This window comes from Musa acuminata, chromosome BXJ3-9 (genome assembly GCF_036884655.1).
Source record: "Musa acuminata AAA Group cultivar baxijiao chromosome BXJ3-9, Cavendish_Baxijiao_AAA, whole genome shotgun sequence".
In the NCBI taxonomy this organism is placed as follows: domain Eukaryota; kingdom Viridiplantae; phylum Streptophyta; class Magnoliopsida; order Zingiberales; family Musaceae; genus Musa; species Musa acuminata.
The window spans coordinates 2,132,357-2,154,136 of record NC_088357.1 but is presented as its reverse complement, the minus strand read 5'-3'; the positions used below and the strand labels follow the sequence as shown (position 1 = coordinate 2,154,136).

Here is a 21,780-nt window from a genome sequence, read left to right as displayed (position 1 = left end):
TAATGAAGATGCTGAGAAGCCCACATTGGGCAATGGAAGTCCATCATCAATATGTTGCTCTATTGTGAAATAAGTTGAGCGATGTGAGATGCTACGGTTGACCAACTACAGGGCTACCAAGGGGCTCACATGAGAGAAAAGAGGAAAGTTTCTATATACCTACTATAAGGTCATCGAGGGATCCACATCAAGCGGTGGGGATGCTTAATTTACAATGAAGATGTTGAGTTCCATCTACCCCTTCTCTCAACCTCATCTTTTCGATATGTCAACAGGGTATCAATTAGGGTACTTTGTAGAGGAATAATTGGTATGAAATTCTTTAAGGGTAAACATTTCCGAAGAGCACTCAATCATGGACCCCAATGTGTGGAGTTTGATGAAGGAGAAGATGACTCACATAGAATTTCCATATCTATTATGCTATATGGATTTCAACATTGTTAGCTTCTACTGCAGGGCTGCAAAGAGACCCGCATCAGATAGTGGAAGCTTGTCGTTGTTCAATCTGTAATGGAGATGTCGCGAGGCCCATATCAGGCAATAGAGGTCTTTCATTGCCTAATCTAGCCCACATTAACTCAATCTATAGCTGAGATGCAACGAGGCCCACATCCGATTGAAGTATATTACAACTAGTTTTAGCCCATATCATTACCCAATATCCTATAAGGTGTCAAGACGCCCACATCGGGATGTGGAACAAGCCAAGGTGCTCATCATTGCCCCACCAACCAAGTCATATATAACATCACCAATATATTGAAGTGAAGTTGAGAAGTCTACCTCAAGTGTATTATCGTCTCTACCCAATACTAAAATGGAGCCAAGGGACCTAACTCAAGTGGGCAAGGTGGCCTCCAGCTGGTCAATCAACTTTAGTGAACCTCGATCTTGATGGGAAATCTCAAATTGACATCTCATGCGCAGTGCAAAAAATAAAAAAATAAAAATAAAATTATCAAAGTCAAGTACTTGGTCATTATGCGACGATTGGTGTGCGAGAAAATCGCAAAACTAAATATCACACGTATCATGTAAAAAGTGTTACATAGGGAGATCGTATATATCTAAAATTTCCATATCTGATAGAGAGGATGAAGGAGAACTTGTATACTCCTCTCTAGCGGTGATCCACACGACATATACAACGATGATAATTCTCATATCGTTGTGAGATCTCCCTCTCCACACGAATCACAAGGCTACTGGAGCCAAGGAGGAGGAGAGGAGACTGAGGAGAATAGGAGAGGCAACCATCAAAAGCTCTAGCCTATGAACTTTGAGATTTGTCATATTTATAAAGGTGCATACAGCTTAACCCTTAATGGATCATGTCATTATTGGGTATTGGATCTCTATCCAATTATCCAGTCTTATTAGATCTCATCCATAGGATGTAAATAGAGGCTCCACATATATCTCATATATGCACCTCTACTAGTCGCAACATCCACCATATATGTCTGACCCGTTAGGCCCAATATCAAGCTGACCGTGAGTCGATCCTGTCAGAACTTCTTTTGACTTAGAATTCCTTCTAATATAGTGAATTATTATCTCTATAATAATTCACTTGACTCATTGATTATGGATATACTAGGCTACTATGCTCACCTAATGGTACAAGAGATCTAATCCATCGGACCTATTTGTCCATAATTACCGTATATCTATATTTTTTTATCCATATAATATCCCAGAGACTATATATTAGACATGATAATGTTAGGCCCATATAGAATCCAGTTCGAATCTTGCTTTAATCGGATTCTCACGAATAACTCTTCTCTTAATCCGAGTGACCTTGGCCTGAGATTTTGTCTGAGCAAGCACATATAAGATATTTCTCTCACGATACCAGGAGTGGATGATCCTTTGTTGATACCCAATTGCCTTCGTAAGGTTGGTTGTCATTCTCGGTAATCGATTATACCAAATCTGAAACTTTAAAACTTGTAAGTCCAGTGTCAAAGAATGTAGTATACAAGATGCATCATTGGTGTCTCAAGTCTAAGAATCAAACACATAATTGGGACCACAGAATCATTATCCGACGTTAGGTATCATTAACTATCTAGCATTCCATAAGCAAATCAATCAGTGAACTCATTCTCTAATTAGCACATGCACTATACCTCTAGTGTCCCCCCATGAGCGACTGTGAGACCAGTTATCTTCATCATATGGACGAGTATATAGCACACTAGTCTGTCCGGTTATCTCGATGTCCCTCTCGAGTAACCTATGATCGGGATGATTTCAGGTCTATGTTTAAAAGCGAATCAGTCTCATTATCGTGATATCATTATGATCTGTTTTCTATTGCACAGATCCAAGAATATCATAATATATACCTAGATAATATATAATATGATAAAATTTTAGTAATAATAAGCAAAGAGATTATCGCAGTGTGTCACAAGTCCCATCACTCACATGATTAGCTTGTAAGACACCCATAACTAACAAATCTACCCTCATTGAGCAGATAATCTTACACTTCAATCAGATTGCAGGCGATCCTAAGCTGCCCACAATGAGTTGCTTACTTTATGTGATCAATCAACTATGGGTGTCCCTGATTTGTCCATAGGGCATATTACTTTGTGATCAACCATAGGGGCTCTCGACTTGCTTTGCATAGTCGATAAACTATGCGTGCTCTCGATTTATCCATATTAGACATATTACTTCGCAATCAACTATAAGTGCTTCCAATCTACCCATATTAGGCAACTTTGTTAGGCCAATTTGCTCACTTATCCATAAATTTGGAGTTACAAACCTTCATATTCACAAAGGATGCGTCGAACATCAAGATATATTTTTACCCATGAAGGGTGTGTTGGATGCTTTGAATGCTTTTGTTTGTAAATGATACGTTATGTGTCAGAGATGCTTATGTCTATGAAAGATGCACTAGAAGTCAAGATACTTTTGTTCGCAAAGGACTCATTAGACGCTTCATATGTTTTTTTTTCATGACAGACACATCATGCATTAGAGATGCTTATGTCTACAAAGGATACATCAGACATTGGGATGCTTTTGTGCATGAAGGATGTATTAGATGCTTTAAATGCTTTTGTTTGTAAAGGGTGCATCGCATGTTAGATACGCTTATATTTGTGAAGGATGTATCAAATATTGAGATGCTTTCATCCGTAAATGATGTATCAAATGCTTTTGATGCTTTTATACATACATGGCATATCACGTGTCAAAGACACTTATGTCTGTGATGGATGTTCATATGCTTTTGTTCATGAAGAACACATTATATGCGTAAGATGCTTTTGTCCGCTTAAGAATGTATCACACAATAGAAATTGAGATGCTTTTGTCGGTGAAGTGGTGCATGAGATGCTTTATATACTTTGTGGTGTTCTAACCATGTTTTGGGTCGAGGGTGGAGCGCATTTGCTATATTACATGTTGAGCAGGTTAACCGATGACGTTCTTATGACATGGGTCCTCATTATAATACCATAATGATAAAAAGGAAGATGACTAAATTATTTTAACTTGAGTCAAGCCCATGCAAGCAAGAAGTCCTCTTGCTCGAAGGGACTCAGACGCTTGCTCGATGGCTAAGAATGGTCAAATGCTTGCTTGATGTTTGACCTACATGAAGATCGAGATAAAAAAGGTCTATGATGTAGCCCCTCCAATGCTTTAGTTAGTTACAAAACATAGTAAAAGTTTATAATAACCAATCACTAGCCTTGATTATTATTGTATACTAGATTTTCTATATTAGAGAATATTTTACGATACAAGCAAAATATTCTCTTAGTCTTCTGCTTGGATTGATGTCCATGTAGCCCAATTGTAAACCGAGGTCTATTTCTCTTTACCATCATGTGTCGAGTCATGATTAAGATAAATATTTTTCATCTAAATTGTCTTATCTCTAAATATAAATAGAGTATTTTCATAACTTAAATTCTATTTTTTAAGTTATAAATGAGCAACCTTATCATTATTATCAAGGTCACCCTCCTCAATCTATTTATATATCCATGGGTTTAATAGTGTTAGAGTAAGAATGACATAGCTATCTTATCAGCACCTTGTGTGGCTAACTCGTCAGCATTCCACACCATTGTTCTTACCATATGTATAGCAAGAGCCCTCACATCATATGTTCAAGCTATTGATCAACACATGACTGAGCTAAACTAGCATGATGGAACTGTCTAATGACAACTTCGATATTCTAAACCAAATAATAAATGAATATAATAATATGAGGTCATTGGGCTATTATAGTCATTTTTTACTAAACAAACTATGTAATATCTCCTCTCGGACACCTACTATAAAAGGGATCGCACATGTATGCGTAATACATAATACAAAACGGTAAACAAAATATGGTTTATTTGACTAGTTCAATTTTCCTGATTTGAGCACTAAATAAACATCAGAGGGGCATTGCCAAGATTGCCTCTAACTTAAATTTACTTAGATCGGATGTCCATCTTAGTAAAATTTTCTAAGATGGGCTCAATAAAGAATCAAGTTGGATTCGAGTTGGCGTATAGCTCGGACAACATAAAATAAACTCTGGCATTTTGTTGCTACAAGAAGGGCAACTACAATATCTTAAAAAAATATCATAGGACCATCTTAGGCAAACCTCGAAGATCCAAACCTCCATAAAAATATCATCAGACCATCTCGGGCGAACCTCAAAGATCCAAACCTCCATGGACCAACCTTATATACTCCTGGTCTAAATTTCTTAGTTTCGACAATCCAAAATCAAGGTCCGATGGGGGTGTCAAATAGAAAAATCCCTCAATCTGACCCTAACCATTTTTTATGATTTTTTTGAGATCCAACATTTACTAAATCATCTTCTCAAACAACCTGCCATTTCTCTAGAAACCTTTCACACTCTACTTCAGTAAATATAAGTTCTAACGTGAATAGTTCAAACTGTCATTCTATACTTTCCTCACCTTACCCAATTAGCTCATCAAACTCCACATATGTTTGTGCCCCTTGTTTCTACGTTTGGTCTGCCACCTATACTTGTTATGAGATAACTAATTGAGTAACTCTATCCATTGTTCCGACTTACTTAAGTTGAGCATTGATTATCGAACAAAATTGTTTGGACTATCCCGACTTAATTTTGAGAGATCGAATATTCAATTTAATGATTTTTTCTGAAATCAACTTAAAAGGAACTATATTAGATACAAATTAGCTTCCAGTTCAAATGATCCAAAATCAACTCTAACAAATGAACAATTTAAGATTTAACCTACAAGAATTCTCGGTCGTTTGCAGATATGCTCATATGTATTTTCAATGAGCAACCATTTAGAGCAAGATTGATTATCAAAGTAGGTCATTCAAACTCAAGCCACGTCCAATCTCGGTCAAACACAGCTCGACTAAAATCAAGTTAGGCTCCTAACTGATTTCGATATCGAATCGAACTTAATCGAGCCTTAACCAGACTTAAGTTGAAGTTGATGATTGGATCGTTCACATGCTTTTCTAGGCTTGGATGTGCTTCACCAGATCACGAAATAGGGATGCCCACCACCTTCATCTTGCCATGTCCCACGGAGCCTGTCATCATCCTCACCAGTCATCGATGAATCTTTATGTATCGATTACCTACCATGAAACTATGGCCACCATGCATGACATGACCATGACGCATCATTCACCTGCCACGAAACTTTGGCTACCATGCATTAAATTTAAAATTCCGAAATAAAAATTCCGATATATTATCTCGATTGGCCGGCCGTCCCCACTAATCTGCAAATGGTAGCTTGCCACGTTACGACGTGCTCTTCCCGAATGGATTTCACGCGGAGCCAAACGCTGCGGCCGACCGGGGGCAAAGCTGATATAACCATTCCTAATACCCGCTCGTTGATTGCTCTATCCTCTATCTTCTTTATGATTGGTACGTTAATGTGGTGCCACAAATCAACCCACACTTCCTCCAATCGTAAGGCAGGTAGCCAATCACGGCGATCGCGCGACTAATAATAGAAATAGTGCTGAAAGGAAGGTTTGGATGGTAATTGTCTGAAATATAAGGGCTGTTTGGTGTCGGTGGGGAGCAGGCCAAAATACAAAAAGAAATAAAAGAAGGGCAAAAAAGCAAGAAAGAGACTAGAAATCGACCCCCCGGGGGGGTGTTTGGGGTCTTCTCGACCTCTCCTTATTTTTTTCCCCTTTCCTCTCCTCTCTCCGTGTTTTCGCCCCTCGCTCGAGCTCGGCCTCTTGATCCTTCCCTCTCCGATTCCGCAACCTCCCCGCTCCCAACGTAAGTATTCCCTCTTCGATCTCTCTCTCGATATGGTTTCATTTTCGATCGGATTCCGCGTCTTTCTTCAGATCTGTTCGTTTCCTTGAATTATTTCTGTGCTTAGGATCGCTGGTGTGCGATTGATCTTGAAATTTTGTCTCGATTTTCTCCGCATCGCGACGATATGCAGGTGAATTTATATGATTTCTCTGATGGATCTTTAGGGTTTCTGTATTTTGCGGTTACTTTGTGTGCATGCATGGAGAGATTTTAACCGGTTCAGGATTTTGTCAGATTATAAAATTGAATTAGTTTGTTTGCCAATTCTTCTTGATTTTAGGCTTTTATTTGCTTTTTCCCCTAAAATAATCTAATTGGGTGATCGAGGCGAGGAGATTGGGGTTGTTTGTACTTGGGAACGGATTTTGTTGTGTATTTGCTGATCTGTCAGTATCAAAAAGCAAAGTTGATGGTGCTATTATGTTTGTTTCCTTATTGACAACAAATTGTGCCTGCTGATTTGTTTGCTTCATTATTATCGGTCTCAAACCTTCATTTGTCTGAAGCGCGACAATGAGTGATGATGGAGAAAGGACTTGCCCTCTGTGCGCAGAGGAGATGGATCTTACTGACCAACAGTTGAAGCCTTGCAAATGTGGCTATGAGGTGCGAGTCCCTTACATGCAAAAAGCATTAAACTTCCAGAGATGATCTAGCTTGTTTAAATATATGCATTGTTGTTGATATAAAATATTTTAGGTTTGATGTCTCATCTTGCATTTTCTTTTATGCGTAGATTTGTATTTGGTGTTGGCATCATATAATTGAGATGGCCGAGAAAGAAGACACCGAGGCTCGGTGTCCAGCATGCCGTACACCTTATGATAAAGACAGAGTCCTTAAAGTGGCTGCTGCCAATTCTGAGAGGTTAATCATTGTGTTATAATTCTGCTACTTTCTGCTTTCATTAATCCAATCTATTTATTCTTTGTTTTATATATCATACCAAGAGTTCACATGAAATTTCTCTTCCCTTGGGGCCAGGATAATAGCTGAGATGTATTCTGAGAAAAAGCAAAAGTCTCAAAGAGCAAAGACCAAGATATCTGCAGAAGCTATGAAGCATCTTAGCAGTGTCAGAGTGATGCAAAAAAATCTTGTATACATAACTGGATTACCGACCAGCTTATGTGATGAAAGTGTATGGACTTTGACATTTACTGCACCAAGATTAATATCCTATATCTGTACACATGACATTTTTAATAAGTAGCCATGTTTCTGCATCAGATTCTTGAGCGCAAAGAATACTTTGGTCAGTATGGGAAAGTTCTAAAGGTTTCAATTTCTCGTCCAGCTGGAACATCTTTCCAGAAAACAAGTAACAGCGCATTTGGCGTGTAAGTCTCTTTGAACCGGTTCACTATGTTGTCCTCTTGGGTAAGGTGTGAAGACATGTTTTTTTTTCTTCACCACAAATTCATGTATAGAAGAGAAAATTATATTCTATAAGCATTTTTATCACCAAGAATCTAAATTTTGATTATGCTGGTTCTTCAGTTGACCTTTTCTTTTTAAACAAAGGCTAAACTTTCTCACACACACACTCTCTCTCTCTCTCTCTTTCTCACACACACACACACACACACACACACGCACAATCATGTCAGTGACTTGCTTAGACTTGACTTTCTAAACCTTTTCAAGTCCTATAGTGGAAAATGTCTTACTCATATGTTTCCTTGTTTAGTGATCTATGATGGTGTATTTGCATTTTGGTGTTTTATGATCTAAATGACATCGTCATCCTCCTAGATGCCTACTTTGTTATTTTCCCTGATGTTTTGATTAATATTACAGTTTGATGACTAAATTTTCGCAGAATTTAGTATTAGATTGTGATGAGTCGGTAATTCACCCTCTTTAAATTACTCTTGACATATAAACTTACCTTATCTTTATTAAGGTTTTCCTTCTGAAGTTACTTTTACTTTGGTACTTCCGGTGCAATGTGTCCTAGGCATCATTCTCATGCCTAGCGGCCTATGTTTTGGATGGCCCCTTGATTGATGGTTGCCTTTTGCAGAACAGTTGACACAGTATTGTAATTTAGACATTTTGTCTCCAATATATATATATATATATACACACACACACACACACACTTAATAAATCTTTTCAGAAGTGCTGCATTTTATGAAGTATTAGATGAGTTCACTTAGGTTTGCTGAAGTGCAAACCAAGCAAATAATCTCTATGTTAGACTATAGGAAATGAGATTACACTTCGTCTTCAATAGAATTTTGTGAGACAACTGTAAGGTCATTTATACTTTATAGATCATAATGTTGGGCAGCTGAGAAAAAAACTCATAAAAGTTAGTGTTGCTAAGATGAGGATGATAAATTGAATGTGTGGAGCCAGTAAAAAATGATAAAAGAAGTTACATTTATTAATAATTAGGTGTCTTCTCCCATCAAAGTTGTAATGGGGGAAACTGTTTAAGATGCATTATGATTAGTTGTGTTAAGATAGGCAGTTTGAAGATCTAGCAAGAATTTCACTGCAAACAATAAAAGAAGATTTTATAACTCTTACTTTGACTAGTGATGTTGCTTTTCTTAGTGTTCAACATCAGGTAAAAATCTATATAAACATCCTCAAATAGTTGTGGCATTACAGCTTTTTGCAGTAGCTGTTATCGAATGGCCATTCATGTGGTCTAAGCTTCACTGTTAGTTTGCTTGTTTTGTTGGACAAACTGGGACATGTCTTAGCTTTGGCTTGCCAGCATTTGCTCTTCATGCTTTCTCCTGTCTAGAGGATATTTAAATGTTACACGACTTTTGTTGGATAGGTATATTACATATGCCAAAGATGAGGAAGCTGTTCGATGTATACAAGCTGTACATAACTTTGTGTTAGAAGGTAAATCCTTGAGGTAAGCACATAACTAAAATTCTCTTTTTGTAGACTTGTGCATATTATCGTATTAAGATGCTATGACACTGGTTTCCGTCAGGGCATGTTATGGTACCACAAAGTATTGCCGTGCATGGTTAAGAAATATGGTAAGTAGAGTTGCTTAATTGTGCCCTTCTGTGTTGTTACTTGTTAAAAGTTCTGCTAATACAAGGTTTTCCATCTATTAGACTTGCATGGATAATTTTTTTTGTTTCATTTCCATTCTGAGTTGTGTTTTTTATTCAGACTTGCAGCAATCCCGATTGTCTATATTTGCATGACATAGGTAGCCAGGAGGATAGCTTCACTAAAGATGAGATAATTTCTGCTTATACAAGGTATTTTTTCCCCACACTTTTTGCATGTACGGTGATTTTTTGACTTGTTAGTATGACCCTTACATTGCAGCTACATGTTAGAAGTGCAATCATATTGGTTGTGAGTCCATCTAGAACCTTTTTTCAGATACTAAATTATTGAGCTGCGAATTGTCAGTATTATTAATGTTTGTCCTGCAAACAATTCCAGATGTGGAGGTTACTATTGCTGCCTTGATGGCACAAAAATTTAAATGTCATGAGTAATTAGGCCATTTTAAACTGACAAACTTGCTGCCATAATAAATTAATGCATAATTTTTATCTGACATGCTTAGTGGGCACAAGCTTGAAATGCTGTATCATCATTGAGTCAGCCTACCTTTGTGGAATATTGTAGTTTATTTACAAGTGCTAGGTTCCAAAAGGCACGAAGGTCCTAAAACTCCCGAGGCGTTGGGTGCTTGCCTAGGTGCTCGCCGAGCAAAGCAAGGTGCTCCCAAATATTAAAATTAAAAATATATATTATAATTGATAAATATGATAATAGGAATAAAAATGACACATCAAATTGAAATCATATAAAGTACAAAATTACATTGTCTAAATTCTAATAACAAGAATGTCAAAAGTTGCGATGTTCCTACCCAATAATATACTGTTCTGTTATGTCCTAACTCCTAATAGTGCACCCACCTCAAGCTGGTGCAGGAAATAGAAATAGGAAATAGGAGATCATTAAAGGTGTTGGAAATTAACAAAGTTGTTGCTGACTTGTTGTTATCTATAAAAGGAGAAAGAGAGAAAATGGAAAAGTAATCGACGAAAGGATATGGAGGAAAGTGGCACTCAGCAGCGAAACGAAGCTACAAACAATGACGACGGACAAAACTGCAAGCAACGACACACGATATTGCAGTAGTAGATGAAGCTATAAACGGTGGCAAACGAAGCTTCAACGACTAACGAAGTTGGGGACAGTGTAGTCAAAGGCGCCAAGGTGTCAAAACACTTGAGGCGCTGGGCGCTTGCAAATATTAAAATTTTTAAAAATATATGATTAAGAAGAAATGTGATCACTGTAGTAAAATGAGGAGTTACATTTTTTCTATATCACTTTATCTTTCAGATATCACCACTAAAATATTAACTTACATTCATTTAAAATACCAAAGTACTATATTGTTTAAATCTAATAATAAAAATGACAAAACAAGAGAAGATTACTATTAAAAATCCAATAAATTCCCTTAAGAAAGTCAATGATCATCGAATTTGTAGACTATAGAACATTATTAATAACAATTAATATGATTACAAGAGAAAGAAAAAAGAGGGAAGAAGAGGAAGAAGGGGGGCATGTTGTCGATTATTGGTTGGGAGGGGAGGGGAAGATGTAGAGAGAAGGCAATGAGGGGTGTAGTTGTTGGGGAGGAGGGGGAGGCAGAGGGGCTATTGGGGTCGGAATAGGAGGATGGAGAGGTCGTCGTAGTAGGATGGAGATGGGGGCTGTCGGGATCTAAGGAGTTGGGAGGATGGTTGTCGGGGTTCATCGGGGGGCAATGGTGGAAATGAAGGAGGCCAAGGTTAGGACAGTGGTGGGCAGTGTTGGGGTAGGAGGGAGAGGGGAGCTATCGGGGAGAAGGCGAGGGGCGATGGAGGAGAGGGTGAGGATAGCAGGAAGAGAGGAGCTGTCGGAGAGGGGAAAGAGAAACATATAGAGTTCTTGTGAGAAGAAGACATCATGGAGATCTGCCTTACACACGGAAGTTGCTTGTCGGAGGCTACCTTAGGGGGTGACAGCAAAGGAGGAAGAGGAGAGAGAGGGGAAGAGCTCGGTAGAGGAAGACGTAGTCGTTGTCGTCGTTCACTAGAGACGAAGACGAAGTTGTTGCTGTCACCATTCATTGGAGAGGAAGACAAAGTTGTCGCCATTGTTCATTAGAGAGGAAGACGTTGTCATCACAATTAAGTTTCCAAAGGGGGTAGGGCCTCGTGTGTGTGGGGTGGGTGGGAGTTAAGATATCTAGTTTGATCGAACCAGAACCAAGGAACTAATACATTTAATCTCTACCCATGCTTCAATTAAAGGCGCTCGCTTGGACCTCTTGCCAGGCACTCAAGCCTCGCTTCGCCTGGGTGCTTAGGGGAGCGCCCCTTGACTTCCCTGGTTGTAGATGGCAGTGGGTGAAGCTGCATATGGTAGCAAGCGTAGCGCTAGGGTTTCATTGAGTTCCTTTCACTAGGGTTCGAGGGGGAGGGGGGATTTGAGGGAAGTAAGTTGAATCAAGTTGGTTTGGTTGAGCCAACTTAGTCGCCTATGATTGAACCCAGATTGAACAGCCCAAGATTGGCTTGGGCATATGCCTGAGTCGCCTAGCGCCCGAGCTCAGGTGTGCACCTAAGTGGTGCCTCCTTCAATCGCTCGCCCAAACCAGCAATGAGGCGCCTGAGTCTCGCCTTGCTTGAGCGCCTGAGCACCTTTTGAAACTCTATTGTAGAGAATAATATACCCGAAGAAAATATGATTCCAAGTGCCTTGTTTGGGCGAGGCGAGATCCAAGTGCCTTTTGAAAACTCTAACGTAGAGAAGAATATAAATTAAGAAAATATGATTCCAAGTGCCTCCTATGATGCATATGCAGAAACGGAGCACCTTTCAAGTGAAGCTATAAGAAAATGCTAAGAAAGAAGCAGAAACCATACAAGTATCAAGTAAAACATGGGAGATAGCTTGTTTTGTTGTATTTGCATGATATCATTTACTTCAACATGAAGTAATATGCACCATTTAACTCAATTGAGTATGCAATGGCGAGCCATGTTTTTGGATTTGACAGTTTTAGGATATATAGTTTCTGATGGCATAATCCATATTCATTAATTATTTTTATATTGTATTTTAAGATTTTCTCCTGCATACAATATAATACTAATTGTATGTTTTCTGTATGATCCTTTTACTGCATAATCTTAAAATTATGATATAACAAAAAATATGTTGTTCCAAAAGTTTATATAGGTCATCCCAATGCATAAGGCTTTTTCTAATAGGGAAACTGAAGGTCCTGGTACACAACGATGCAAGTAGTTGTTACTATGACTTGAATTATTGATATGGACCTGGACTCCGCTACTGAATTCCTTGAAATCATCCCTTCTGTTAAGTAATCATCCCTCTTGTTGATTGGCCTCGTGCACCGTCCTCAACTGTCCATCTTCTTGCCTCTACTCCCTTCCACTCTCTCTCTCTCTCTCTCTCTCTCCCAGTCCCTCCCTCCGTCTCTCTCTCATCTACATCTCACTTTCAGTGAGAGCCACAAATTTTAAGATATTAAAATACCTTTTCCCTCCCTCTTGCAGTGTCTTTTTACCGGAGAAATAGTGGAAGCCATGACCAGCACAGTCACCACAGTTTTCTTTCCTCTTATCCCTGTCTTCATTTCTTTGTCGACCATCATAGAAACATGGAATCAGCAAGAATTCGTTGATTCCTGTATGGAGCATCCAATTCTTAGAGGTTCTGCTGGTTTTGCTTGGATTTTAATGATCTACATAAATAAATGATGATGTTGAATCATCCATGGCCTATCCTGACCTGAATTGACCGATCCAGCAAATCATTGATTATATCTGATGAGCTTTGTCTTGAACTTGTAAAAGAAATGTTTGGCATGTCTTGGTTGAACCAAAAGTAACTTGATAGACCAATTGTTTTAACGTAGGAAGTTTGAAATTTTTGTTTATTTAAATTACAAATTATCCGAAGGGTTATTGTGTTTAGATTTCTGTTTATATGAGAAATAACATTTTGGATTAATGTAAATTGTCATCCTGACTAATGCAACAAGATAATTACTTCATAATATGCAAGATAGAGTTCTTTATGGGTTTCCACTTTGGTATAGTTTGTTCCAGCCAGATCCATGCATGAAGTTTCAGTGACTAAATAAATGATCTATTGACCTAGTAACTAATATATAGTCAAGCTCAAGTTATTGTTGATTTGGCCAATAAATTATGCCTTAATAAGTGAGAACATTGTGTCATCTCTAGCTTGTGCATGCCAGATGTAACATTAATGCTAAGCTGCAGTATATTTCGCGTGTTAACCACCAAGTGATGTCCGTGGACTTGCTTTCATGCCATTGGTTCTCGATACTTTATCCAAGTAACCTAATAGTTCAAAGCTCGTATATAATGTATTTCAGCCAGTGTGATTCAAGTAAAGTTTAGTCCTAAATTGTTGAAGTGGACTATGCAAGTCATATATTCAGATGTGGACCCATCTGGGTGCCATGATGGATGCATCTTAACACTTGTTCATTGTATAAGCTAGGTATATACGTGAATTAAACCTTGTGTACTTCAGACCATCTTGCAGCAGATGACAAGGCAATTATTTTCTATTGTTTTTCCCGTTTGAGTAAAAATAATGTTTTACTTATGGCACATTATTTTCTGCTCATATACTTGGTCTTTTGTAAGTTCACTTGCACTCTTGAATTTGTTTCGTATATGGTACCACAGGAGTAGGGTTCCACAAATTGCTTCGAGCAATTCTCAACGTCGTTCAGGAAATGTTTTACCCTCACCAATGGATGACTTGAACAACAATGGAACAGTCTTGGACAAGCATCCAGTCAAGAGTGCCTGTAATGTAAGTCAAGTTCTTTTGGGGCATAGGCATGCGTTTTTATAGGATTAGCCACTTCAAGTGAAGTTATTCGCATTATGTTTTGTTATGATTAGGTCTCATTCACTCTCTTTGTTGACCGAGATATATTTTTATGCAGAGTGCCTCAAGTCAAGTCAAAGGTTTACCTCTTAATACGGGTGCTGGGAAGTCCAATGCATTACCAGCCGCTGCTTCATGGTATGTTTCTTTTAATGCCCTGTATTGGCAAAGGTCATTTTTGCTAATATTTCAATTATTTACAGGGGACTTCGTGGTTCAAATTGCCGGCTTTTGGCTTCAAGTGTACAGTACTCTCAAACTCATGCCAAACAGAAAGTAGAGACTATCAACAATTCATCTTTACATTCTTTATTGTCGAGAAGTCCAAAGCATTCTTCAGCGCAGCATGATGGATTACTTATGACATCAAAGATACCTGAAAGCAAGGAAGCTGTTGGTGCCATATCTGGTCCATTGGAACCTTTACAACTTGGTACTTTGGCAGATTTACAACTGACTCTATCACCAGAGACAATCGTCAATGATGATTCTTCTTTAAGACCTTCATCAAATGATGATGCCATTGTAACATCAAAGCCAGGGGAAGAAATAAAAATGGCAGAGTTGGATGAATGGTCTAGGCGGTTAGAATTTGTAAGACCTGACGCTGGCAGGCAGCACCAAATATCTTCATCGGAATGGTCAAAACAGGTTGTCTCAGAGATAAGCGATACTTCCCATGTTTCGTCAGGTTCCTTATCTAGCTCTCCAGCTGAAGAAAAGGAAAGAGACATTGCTTTAAATTGTATTGACATGAAGCCAAGAAATACCATTATTTCTAAAAACCATGTTAGACAATTTAGCAACTCTGGTCCTGATAGAGTTATCCATGATTCTACCGATGTTAATGGTGAGGTGCAGAGCATGGGTTCAGGATTTTCTTCAGTTAATATAGACGGCCATGATATGGAGAATCAGTTAGATATTGACCAGCATCAAACCTTATCCTCTGATCTCTGCTCAAGTGAGAGGTCCAGAAGTCGAGATTTAGATTCAGCCCCAGTTGCATTGAGCACAAATGAATTAACTGATTGGAATTCTAAGCCCTCAAAACAACAATTGATCTCCTTTATGGATGGGAAGGAAGATTCTGTGAAAGTGCATAACAATCAGTCTGTACCTTGTCTAAGTCCCCAAGATACTAATACAAATCATGCAAGTTCTACCTCCTGCAGTGATGGACTCGGAAGTAAACAACACCAATTTATTGATAGTTCATTGGACATGGATAGAAAGCAGGTCACCATGTGTTCCTTAGGTGACAAAGAATCTGCAGTTCACAATGGACATAGAGAGGATGACATAAGCTCCAACTCTTTTAGCAGGAGCGATTTGAGTTGTCCTGGGTTCAACTGCATGGAAGAAAATATGAGAACTGGTGGTGACAACAATTCTAGTGTAGATAAAATGGGCGAGAGCAACATAATTTCGAACATATTGTCACTAGATTTCAATCCATGGGATGATTCATTATCCTCCTCAGACAGTTTGGTTAAGCTGCTTGGTGAAAAGGAGGAACAAGATGGGTCTTTTAAGCTATCAAATTCATGGAAATCACTAACCAGTAACCAGTCCAGATTTTCTTTTGCCAGGCAAGAAAGTCAAGCAAGTCTTTTAGAACCTCATGTTGGAGAAATTGATAATGCTCAGAGACTTCACTCCTTATCACAGGATTCATACAAAGATAGTTTTCATAACAGACTTCAATTCAATGATTCTGAGGGTTCTTATGTTATTACCAGTGGTGACACCTTGTCTGATAGGACTACTAGTAAGTATTTCCTGGTTGTTTTATACATCTCTGAAGCTATGTTTTTGAAATATTTGATGCAATAATCTGATGTATTTACTGGTCCACTGTCAATCTATTTCTTTGTCATGTTTCTGCTCTTTTTGCTTCTGCTTTGTGTATAACAGGTCTAATAATAATTTTGCTCGCTTATTTGTGTTTTTAATTGTCTGCCACAATTGAATCTCTATCCATTGATATGACTGTTCTCTTGATGGTTAAGAGGCTTCTATCCAATGGTATTATTGCCATGCCTGAAAGGTATTATCAACAAGCAACATGCTGCTAAGCTAGAAGATGATAAATCCTCACCAATACCTTTTAACTCTTTTTTTTCTTTTAATTAATACATTGATCAAAGTTCACACAACCCAGATAAGGGATAGAATGGTTCAGTGTGATCTGATCTGGGATGAAAAATTGCCAAATTGGATCGATTGAAATATATACTACAATAAATAAACAGCAGAAAGGGTAAATCGGTAAAATGACAGTTTAGAATTATATATGCTTAAAGATTCTTAATGAAAAAGATGAAAAAGAAAAATACATTAAAGATAGATATGATGTGTAACCTAGTGGACGGGGGCTTCATTAGCGCAAGGTTTAGAGAGGGTCAATGTATGCACCCTAACCTCAAGAGAGATTGGAAAACTGGTTTACTATATCACAATGCAATGACCTTGTCATTATACCAAGCCTGCTCTCAGAAACATATAAAAGTAAATAATTCCAAACTATAGATAATAGTTCATTAAGAAAATATATATATTATGTACTTATATTAAAATAAATGTTGATCAATGTTTTATAAATATGTTATTGCAATAAAGAACTATTAGATATATGACAGAGAAGAGACCCAAAACTTACCTGCCTACAACTATGGAGATAGTGATGAGCCGCATTGTTGCCACGATACTTCTAATCACCATACGAGTTAAACAATTATGCAGTGCAATGATGGTAAAGAAAAGGATTTTCTTTGAAGAAAACACATGATTTGAGACTACTCTGTGCTTCCATGACGTTTTCTTAAGAGTCTAAGAGGTAAACCCTCACCTTCCTTTTCCTTCTTCCTCAATCCTTTCCAACAAACTATTGACATGGCAACAGGTGGTGAATGATTCTGCAGATGGTGATCAAAACAGCTAAGAGCATCTTGTTTACTTAATTAATTATCTCACCTTATTGTACAATCATTGTGTTCGTTGCCCCCTCTACCCCTTAGAGCAAATCAGTTCATTGCTTCTCTGTTTCAGTATAATTGCTAACATTTAATGTGCAAGTCTTTGCATTTTGTGTCTCCTATGCTTTTAGCTCTATATATTTAAAATCCTACTTTTTATTCGAAGGTGTCTCGAAGGCTAAGATAACAGCTCCACCTGGATTCTCAGCTCCAAGCAGAGCTCCACCCCCAGGGTTTTCTATGCCAGACAGATTTAACCAGGCATATGAGGGCTACACAGGTTTGTACTTATATTGTCAGGTGTGTGCTGCATGCATGATTGATACTTGTTTTGCTGACTTATTTCCCCTTGCAGAAAAACATATGCTTGGCTGTTCTTCAGGTGGAAATAATTATCAATCAGATTTGATTGGAAATTCATGTGATGTGGAGTTTATAGATCCAGCAATATTGGCTATTGGCAAGGGCCGGATACATCTTGGACCAAATAATTCAGCATTTGGGTTGAAATCTTCATTTCCTGAACAGATTTGCACCTCTAGTAGCGATCCAAGGCTTCATCTAATGATGCAGCAATCTGTTTCTTCTAATCAGAACATGAGGATACCAGATCAAATGGGAGAAAGATTCTTGCCATTAAATGATGCATATATTGCATCTCAATTTTTAGCAAAAAGCCATTCCAGTGTATCTCCATTTTCACAGTTGTCATACCAGCAACTGAGAAATTCACCTTTTCCTAATAACCAGTGGGATGCCTGTAACAGTTACAACGGTATACGGACTGGCAATGATATAGGCATGAGTGAGATCTTCAGAAACGAGAGATTTGGGCTTAATGACTACTACACAAGCACTCATGAAAACAAGTTCCACATACCGAGTACAGGTGATCTATACAATCGTGCATTTGGAATGTAATGCTGATCTGTTGCTGCGCAGCTTTGACCTCCTTTGTTAAGGGCACCTCTGACCATGGATGACAGCTGATTCCTTGAAGCAGATTTTTTCCAAAAATTTTCTGAGAGCTTGATATTTGGCCAATTTCCATCAACAGGTATAAACATTTCTTCTTAATCTGCCAATGAACTTTAGGGAATGCTACTTGGTGAAGGGTGCTAAAAAAATATATCTAGAAATCTGCAACATTGTCAAATATCAGGTGTGCCATGCCATTTGGATTCCTGGGAAATCTTTAGAAGTGCATAGAATCTTTAATAAATTTCCGAGCTATAAAGATGTTTTGTACCTTTCATATATCGCACGCCAATTGGACGGTCAAGCTCCTTTTGTAGAGGAAAACATTTGCCATGGAGTTGCATGTTCATTGTCTTGCTTTCATTTATTAGTGTTTGAGATTGTCTAGCTGCCTTTTTGCTGGACTATTGTATCTGATGGTAGTAATAACTAATTTGTTTGTTAGGTGTTGTTTAACATGTAATAACTAACTACTAATTACTCAATGAGAGGGAGTGTGCGTGTACTTGTGATGTTATGAAGTATAGGAAGATCATCAAGGTTAGCTGTGTCAGTTGCTTGGCAATGTAAAATTAAGTACATGCCTGGTGCCGAGTTTATTGCATTAATGATGTGTCTGGGACCTGGGAATTTGGTTCTCATTTCTGTCACTGTTGATATTTGCGAAGTGGCCTGTCATGGATGCGACTTAACATTAAAACATCTGGAATCACCAATGGTTGTCGCATTCAAACTGACTAGTGTCTTCTTAAGCTTGTATAACTTATTTAGGTGGTCCCCATTTTTTTTTTTTTTGTCTGTGTTCCTGCTTTCCTTTATTTATAAAACTTATCTAGCTTGGGTATCTGGCATTTTCTTTTTAAAATTTAGTTTGTGTTGCAAGGATTAGTATTATATGGCTAAGTCGCTAAGTGATTTGTTGTATTTTATTAGCATATTTATCCTTTCAAAATTTGAAAAATGTATACATGGCATCTATGATAAGTTAACCAATAACTTAATTCCAATATCTATTGTAAGTAAACTGTTTATTGAAACTCTAATTTACATTAATGCCTTCTAATTGATGTTTTGGGTGCTTTTATATTTTTCTTTAAAAAATATTTTTAAAATCAAAGAAGCTAGTTTTAACCATGGTTAGCAATGGTTAATCTAGGTTTTATGGATGGATGCTAAGGACAGGAACACATGAAGAGATTCTTTTAATATATAGGGGGATATACATGCTACATTATGATTTGTAAGCATGTTTAAAGCTTTGAAGGATATGTATAAAACCCCTTATACTCTACACTGTGATGATGTCTTATATGTTTTCAGCGTTCAATCGTGTTTTGATTGATGTTTTTGGTCATGTTGCAGGGAGGGATACATTGGTTTCATTGTGCCCTAAATCCTGATGCTCGTGTTCTTGAGGGAGAAGGCATACGGAGTGCTGTCATCTTGATGTGTCTCGTTAAATTTTCCAGGTCATGGTAAATACTGCTGCTTATGCGTGGAATTGTTTTGAAACTTCGACTCTACATTGAAAAACTTCCATGTAAATATATGTATTTTATTTAAATTGGTGTATACCATTTAATGCCCAAAGTGATTGTATAGTTGAAATCGTGGTTGGCATATGGGATATGTCTTCTCGGCGACATTGTCTCATCGTCGGTTCGAATTTTCGCTTTGTCTTTGCACGCGTAAGTCCGGAATTTTCGTTTGTGACGTGACGGGGTGAGATAGCTACATTCGGAGTATGATGGAAGATAAAAGAGAGCGCTGACAACGGAGGGTGCATCACAAACGCAGCATCTCCATCCTCATGCGGGCGACGACAATCACATTTGAAGTGTTCAACTATTAAAAATTATTTTTCGGCTAATTATAGATTTTTTTTTTGTAGTTAGATATTCTTAGCATTTTATTGTTAGGTTAAAAAAATTTATATTAAAATTTATATTTATTTATTCTAACATTGTTGGTTTTATCAATGGTACAAAAATAATAATTTTTTGTGGTGATGGATTATATTATCGTTGGGGTCATGGGTGGTTGTTGGAGATGATGAGGAAGAGCAACAAAGACAAGTGAAATAAAGAAAGAGAAGAAAATTGATGACACAAATGTTGACGCTCTTGTATCTATATGCATCGGTGCTGATGTAGTTGTTGAGCGACATTGATATAGATGTAGAGTGACGAAAGGACAACGGTTTATAAAGAATCGGATGCAACATTCTTTTATTGGGCTGCAACATGTCCATCCATGATGTCAAATATTTCGTAGCTTGCCACATCTGCCAGGTCACTTGTGCCATTTACCACTCTTTCGATATTGGCTATTACGTCTCCGACGCATGTCTACAACAGGTCTGTTCCTTTTGTGTTTCTTGCGATCCCAATCCTTCTGCGTTCCCTTCACACTTCGTGGCCTCATCCTCTAGCTCTTGCCTCTCCACCTTCGAGTCCACAATGACGCCTCAAGTGAAGAAGCCTACAGATCCTCAGTAAATAGCTACAAAGTGTCGGTGTGGGGTGGTTGAGGAGAGGGTGGAGGCCATCCCGCTAGGCTAGAGCTAGAGGATGGGATTACAAAGCGATGTCATTCTACATTTACATCGATGTTGCTCCGTATCTGCATCGACGACAATGCATATGCAGAGTGGTGTCGCTTTACATCGTCCTCTTCCTCCTATCTCTTTTCCTCAACTCTCGTTACCACTCTCCTTCCTCATCCACAACAGCGACCTGTAGCCCCCAACGACATCTTCATCTACTACCACCATAAACGGAATTTGGACATTGAACTTATTTTTTTGCTCATTATTTTTGTGCTTTCATCGGTAAAATAAATAATGTTATGATAAAAGGACTAGATATTTCACTTTGGAATTCTAATATAAAATTTTTAATTATAAAGATTAAAATACTAAAGAGGTCAAATTATAAGGAGTAATATATAATTAGTCTAATTATTCTATGTAGTTATGACATACTTTTATCCATTAATTTTGTGTTACTCTTAGGATATATGGTGCGAATAATTTACAATCTCTTTTTTATTATTAATAATTTCATTTTATTTTTTTAGTATTTTTAAATTATCTCTGGACGAAAAAATCATCTTTTCTCTCTCTCTCTCTCTCTCTCTCTCTCTCTCTCTCTCACTTCTTCCTACTCTTACTTCACTTCTTCTTGTTCCTTCGAGGGGATGGCGAAGCGTGAGGGCTCGTTGCGGTCGCTGCGTGCGCGGCTAGAGGCAAAAGCGTCGTCGCGAGTGACTGCAACTGTGACCTAAGGGGAGGCAGCGAGGGTCACGGCTGGGAAGCCGGCGTCGGCCGAGACAATGTTGAGGGCATGGCTGGGATGCGGTTGTTGTCGATGTCGGTAGTGAAGAGGAGATAAAACAGCGACGAATGCGGCGACGAGTAACGTCGCCTGATTCCACCTGCCGGGAGGGGAGTCAATAGCAAAGGGCTATGGGGTGAAGAAAGGGGGAAAATTTGAGGTGGAAATTGGGCCGCCGCCTTCT

The 21,780-nt window shown here is 38.2% G+C and overlaps 1 protein-coding gene across 1 annotated transcript; it reads left to right on the top strand.

Annotated features, from left to right (window-relative positions):
• Nucleotides 1-6,160: 6,160 nt before the first annotated feature.
• LOC135649234 (uncharacterized) lies at nucleotides 6,161-19,851 on the top strand. Its single transcript, XM_065167432.1, has 14 exons — nucleotides 6,161-6,304; nucleotides 6,853-6,952; nucleotides 7,083-7,213; nucleotides 7,331-7,487; nucleotides 7,577-7,686; nucleotides 9,144-9,227; nucleotides 9,309-9,357; nucleotides 9,497-9,588; nucleotides 14,098-14,227; nucleotides 14,364-14,443; nucleotides 14,509-16,076; nucleotides 17,450-17,563; nucleotides 17,639-18,340; nucleotides 19,624-19,851. The coding sequence occupies exons 2-13, from the start codon at nucleotides 6,860-6,862 to the stop codon at nucleotides 18,202-18,204; spliced, it is 3,174 nt and encodes a 1,057-aa protein (XP_065023504.1). The 5' UTR covers nucleotides 6,161-6,304; nucleotides 6,853-6,859; the 3' UTR covers nucleotides 18,205-18,340; nucleotides 19,624-19,851.
• The last annotated feature ends 1,929 nt before the right edge of the window (nucleotides 19,852-21,780 follow it).